The sequence below is a fragment of the Triticum aestivum genome, chromosome 3B, assembly GCF_018294505.1.
Source record: "Triticum aestivum cultivar Chinese Spring chromosome 3B, IWGSC CS RefSeq v2.1, whole genome shotgun sequence".
NCBI lineage: Eukaryota > Viridiplantae > Streptophyta > Magnoliopsida > Poales > Poaceae > Triticum > Triticum aestivum.
Window position 1 is genome coordinate 759,866,044 of NC_057801.1, and position 6,149 is coordinate 759,872,192.

At 47.7% G+C, this 6,149-nt stretch overlaps 1 protein-coding gene across 1 annotated transcript; it reads left to right on the forward strand.

Annotated features, from left to right (window-relative positions):
• Window positions 1-238: 238 nt before the first annotated feature.
• LOC123066392 (F-box/LRR-repeat protein 13) lies at window positions 239-2,582 on the forward strand. The gene is made up of 3 exons (XM_044489477.1): window positions 239-1,331; window positions 1,432-1,566; window positions 1,772-2,582. The coding sequence occupies exons 1-3, from the start codon at window positions 267-269 to the stop codon at window positions 2,189-2,191; spliced, it is 1,620 nt and encodes a 539-aa protein (XP_044345412.1). The 5' UTR covers window positions 239-266; the 3' UTR covers window positions 2,192-2,582.
• The last annotated feature ends 3,567 nt before the right edge of the window (window positions 2,583-6,149 follow it).

A 6,149-nucleotide genomic window follows, 5' to 3' on the forward strand; every position in this document is an offset into this window, starting at 1 on the left:
CACAATATATTTTTTAGGCGTAATACACTGTTTAATTTGTTTTTAGGCAACTACACAGTTTAATTTTTTTAGGCAACTACACAATTTAAATGGACGTTCAAATTGAAGAGAAGCTGTTTCTAGGGCCCATGAGAGACCTGATTCGGACTGACATTTGGCCCAATATTTCTCGCTCGCCGAAACCCTCGCCTCCATTCCTCAATCATTCCGCAGGACCAAACCCTCCTCCGCCCTCCGCCCTCCGCCTCCGCCCACCACCGGCGGCCATGGACGACCCGCACTTCCTCGTCGGCACCCCCAGGAGCGAGTTGCTCGCCAAGATGGAGCGCGAAGGCCGGGACCCTGCGACGCTCGACGTCGGCATAAACTTGGTGCTCTATTTCGTCTACGACTACCTCCCCGACCCGCCCGTCTCCCCCGCCCCCACCACCACCCTCTCGCTCGCCGGCGCGTCCTGGGTCTCCGACGGCGTCGACCGCATCAGCCGCCTCCCCGATGTGCTCCTCCGCGACATCATCTCCCGCCTCCCCGCCAAGGACGCCGCGCGCACCGCCGCCCTCTCCTCGCGCTGGCGCCCAATCTGGCGCTCGGCGCCCCTCGCTCTTGTCGACAGTCATCTGCTTCCGGACGGCGGCGCGGCCGGGCAGTTCACCATCGGCGCCCCCTCTCCCCGCGCCGTCACCGACGCGGTGTCCCGCGTCCTCGCGGCGCACCCGGGCCCCTTCCGCTGCGTGCACCTCACACGCACCATCATGGAGGAGCACCGGGGCGAGATGGCGCGCTGGCTCGACATCCTCGTCGCCAAGGGGGTTCAAGAACTCGTCTTTGTCAACCGCCCTTGGCCGCTAGACTTGCGCCTCCCCGCCACCATCTTCAGCTGCTCCTCACTCACCCGTCTCTATCTCGGCGTCTGGAGGATCCCGGACACCGCCGCCGTACCGCGCGGCGCCAGATTCCCCAACCTCCTGGAGCTCGGCCTCTGCATGACTGTCATGGAGGACCACGATCTGGCATTCATGCTTGAAAGAAGCCCCGTCCTGGAGTCCCTCATCATCATGGGGAGCCAGACCGGAGTGCGCCTGCGCCTCGTCAGCCAAAGCGTGCGGTGCGTTCAGCTGGGATATACCTACTTGGAGGACATCGAGGTGGTGGATGCACCTTGCCTGGAGAGGCTCTTCCAGTCGGATAATTTTTGCCAGAGCGAGCTCACTGGCCCCAGCATGAAGAACTGCTCTTCCAAGATCAAGATTGGGCGTGCACCTAACCTGCGTGTGCTGGGATACATTCGGCCAGGAGAGCAAGAGTTGGGGATTAGCAACACCATCATCGTGGTACATCCTAATTTAATTTGCTTCTCTGCCGTGTCAATTAATAACAATGCCAATGTATGATCCCAATTAGTTTATCTGACCTTAGGTGCATTATTTACAGGCTGGGGCCAAGGAGAGCATCGTGCCTACTGTCCAGATTTTGGCCATAGAGGTGCAATTCGGTTGCCGCAATTCTGTCAAGAAAGTGCCTGGTTTTCTCAGATGCTTTCCTAACCTGAAGACCCTCCATGTCCAGGTAAAATTGGTTAACTGCACTACACTTGCTGCATTGTCAGAGCTGATTATTTATCCACATAGATAAATAATATGTAAGATCCATGAACATATTAGTCAGATTAATTATACGATTGATGGCCTGCTGCAGCATGATATGTCCTCATAGATAAGATCCCTGAACTATGTATGTGCTAATATGGCCTGCCGATTGATTTCATTTGCAGTCCCCACGCATACCTAAAGATTCCACTGGCAAGGTGAATCACAAGTTCTGGCAGGAGTGCGGTCCCATCAAATGTGTACTGCAGAGCATGAAGAAGGTGTTCTTCTACGAGTTTCGAGGGTCCAGAAGTGAAGTCGCTTTCCTCAAGTTCATCGCGGAGAGAGGTCGGGTGCTGGAGCAGATGGTGGTCGTGGTGGCCAAAGAATGTTTCTCTCCGGGAGGTGATGGTGTGATTGCCAAGCTGAAGCCTCTGAACAGCGCAAAATGGAACAGCAAAGGTTGCAAACTTGAGCTCTTCAAGAGCCCACTCACTGATGTGGCAGGTCCAATTTGCAGCCACCGACATGCTTCTGACTTCGGGTTTGCTGACCCCTTTGACCTTGAGTACTACTACGAATCCGAAATGATCTCCGTAAGTTAATTAGTAGCAGCATGCAGTGCCTCTTGTGCTTGTGGTGCAAGAGTACTGGTACCTAGCTAGACTTTGTGTTGTCAGCAATGACAGACATGAGCTAAAAATACCTGCATTTCTCTTGGCAAGCTTTCTGCATGATGAGGTTGTTTGTGCCAAGTCAAGACTTATATGGCTAGATGCTGGTGGAAGAAGTAACAGCTTGAATTAGATAAAAAATATTAATACCTTGCAAGCCAATCAGCAGGGCTATCTAGTACTCTAGTGCCTAGCTAGTATGGTTTTTCTGGTTTGTCCAACTGCAATTTCGTTAGCATGCCGTGCATTTGTCGTTACCATGAATCAATCTGTTATGCATTAGATTGGTGTCACTCTCAGCTTGATTGAGTATTAATTAATTACCGCAATTATGTTATTTAGTTTAATTTTCAGACTTTTACATGTTTCCTTTTGTTAAGTATTATAATCCCTCGGTTCCATAATAAGAGTCGTGGTTTTAGTCATTTGAACTAAAACCACCACACTTATTATGGAACAGAGGGACTATTACTGATTACTGCAGTTGCACAGAGATATGTGAAATCTTTGCAAAACAAGAATCATATCTTCACCTGTTGAGCACTAAAACAACTCTGGTTTGCCTACCTCTCTTGTTACAGATGGGTGAGAGGGGCTTCGTCGTTTTAGTCACGTGACCAGGTCATTGGTTGTTTTGAAAAATAGATATGTCATTTTGCTCTTATTTCTTGAGGACACTGTGAAAACATGAATTACATAATAGCACACTGTGAAAACATGGATTACTTTGTAGGACTTTTCTCAACTGACATTGATGAACCAAACCATTGCTTATTGAAAAAACCGCACCCCGTGCGAACACAGTGAATAATGAGCTAATGAGACCATACAGAGCAGAAGTGGTAAAAAAAGGCTCTTTCCTCAATTGGTGATATGAAGGCACTTGGAACAGATGGGTTACACGCAATTTTATTTAAAAAAATGTTGGTCCATTTGGGTGAAGTTTTGACTACAGAAGTTCTTCAGTCTATAAATAATAAAGCCATTGCAGATGGTTGGAATGATATTGTGATTGTGCTCGTACCCCCAAGTGGATGAGCCAGAAAGAGTTACACAGTATAGACAAGTCTTTGCAATGTTCTGTATAAGGTTATCTCAAAGATGAGAGCTTCCAGGCTTAAAGCTTTGCTTGATGATATCATATCCCCTTGATGGAGTCAAATCCAGCAGATCTCGGGTAGGGGGTCCCGAGCTGATAGCCTTAGTGCAATGGTAATAGAGACACATGTTTAGTAAGGTTCGAGCTCTCTCAAAGAGATAACACCCTAGTCCTACTTTGATTCTATTGATTGAGGGGGTACAAAGTACAGGTTGATCTACCACGAGATCTTGTGGGTATAAGTTGGTGTCTACGGTCCCCACCCCTCGGCTTATATAGATATCGGGGGTGCCTAGGGTTACACATTGGTCGGTTACATCTAAAGCTAAGATTCCATCTTGATTCTCCCGGGCCTGACGGATGAGGCCACTAGTTAATAATCCCGGGGGTCCTCGGCCTGGCCCATATGCCCGAGAACTGACGTGGCTAGCACCCCCTAGTCCTGGACATCATCAGTAGCCCCTGAACCGGTCTTTAAGTCAAGGACGCTCTTCAATCTCAGAGGTGCCCTCCGTCTTCAATCATCGATCTTGCAAGCTGGTTCAACGAGCCTCCCATCTTTCCTTCTGAAGTGTCCAAATTCCCGATGAACGAGTCTTGAGCCTTTGGGTACCCGAGGAGTCCCCAAAAAACCTCAACCGAAACCTTTACTCGGAGATTTTACCGCATCTGAACCAAGGATCTTGGGTCGAATACCTTCGCCTCAAGGGCGAAGCAAGTTTTTTGCCAAGGACCTGACAACGGCCCGCCCCCTGACAAAAGTGGACACAACTTGTGGAAGAGCTCAAGTTTGGCAAGAGGAAGAATGATGTCACAAGCTCCCACCAATAAATTGGGTTGGATAAAGAAGAGGGAGGAGTTGTAGGGGAAAATGGAAAAGCCATTGTGCCAATGAATAACTGGCGAGTGATGGAAAACAAGTGGGAGAAGGGGAGGGCCGCCCGTGACGCTGCGGCGGACAAAAATGTCCACCACATGGATGTGCATTTTCTTAACAAGGAATGTTAAGAAAGAGGAGAGGTACAAGCTCGAGTCGGATGCGCAAAAAAAAGGATGGATTGGGACTGAGAGAGGGCAAATAAAAAGTTGGTAACTGAGAGCAACATGTTGGCAATTGAGAGGAAGAAGATAGAGTTGTAGAAGAAAGAGGCATGTCTCAAATGGGAGATCTAGAAGGTACGGGCTTTTGGATCAATAGAGATTGAGAATGAGAGGTTGCAACTTGCTCGAGACATGAAGGATTCGAGAATAATGTTGGCGGACGCAAGCCTCTTGGATGAGTAAGGAAATATATGACTCGCTAAGAGGAAGGAGATCAACGAACGTAGAAAGTACGAGGCGGCGAGAGTGGCGATGGCAGCAGCGGTGCAGGCAACACAGATGATAGCAGAGGAACATGCGCCACAGATGGAGGCAGAGCAGGAGATAGAGGAGGCGACATAGATGGCATCCGGACAATGATCCGACCGATGATTGATCCGCCATGCTCGGACTTGAATTTCGTTTTTCCATGTTGAATTGTGATTTATTTAACTTTGTTGCTTCGTTGAACTGTTGAATTGTGATGAATTTGTGTTATATGATCCACGTGCATGCTTTTCATGGATTTGAACGTTTGCGTTTAATAATTTTGCCTGCCCGGCCTTAAATACGAGGGGCCGCTCGGGCATGTCCATGTGCACGTTAGGTCGTGTCCATGGAAATACGTGGAGATTTGTCAAGTCCGGTTGTAGATGTCTTGGTTTACTAATATGTAATCGGGTTCACTTTTTTAAAACGAAGTAAAATATACACATTGAATATGAACAAATGAAGTAAAAATCTATACGTTGCATTCTTTTAGGGAAAAAAGAACTGCTACTACTATATTTTTTTGATGAGGTAAATACACCACCGGTGCTTGAACTTGCCATGAATGTGCACTTTGGTGCCTGTACTTGCAAAATACATTAAACTAGTTCCATAACTTGGCATGGAGGTACATATACGGTTCAAATCTCGTTTGTATACATCCGCGATGTTGACGAGGCACGCCGTCATGGCAGGGAAACCGTTGTCAGGGACAAGCCGTGTGGCCTGGTTTTTTGCGGAGAACCCTCTGAATAATTTTTTTGTACAAAAAGGCCCTGGGAGAGAAACTGTTAAATTGTAAAAAAATATATACTATTAATCTATTAATAATTAAAAATAGGTATGGGGTTCGAACCAGCGAACCGACTCGCGCAGGTGAGCATGGCTAGCCAATAGACCGGTTCAAATTTAGTGTCATGAAGGGTTCATGCGTACACTTCATAAACATAATAAAGTTGAACAACATAATTTTTTTTTTAATCCAGCAATATAGTGTCATTGATTTGAACCTGCAACCAGGGGCTATATAGCTGACTCACATACCACTCCAAGCGACAACATTGAATGGTAAAAGTGATAGATTTAGGCTTATAACCTAAGAGCTCGTGTGGCTAAAACAGACTACAATGTGGCTCGGTTTTCAACGTGTTTTTTTTTCATTTCAAAAATTCGTAAAAGATACGTACATTTTTATCGTGTGTTACCACTAGTAGAAAAATACCCATTTGTCCCGGTTCCAGAGGCCCATTTGTCCCGGTTCTAAAACCGGGACTAAAGGGTCGGGACTAAAGCCCAATACCTTTAGTTCCGGTTTGCTTACGAACCGAGACAGGTGGGGCTCCACGTGGCCGCTGCGGCGAGTCCAGGCAGGAGGGCCTTTAGTCCCGGTTGGTAACACCAACCGGGACCAAAGAGCATCCACGCGTCAGCAGCTCTGGA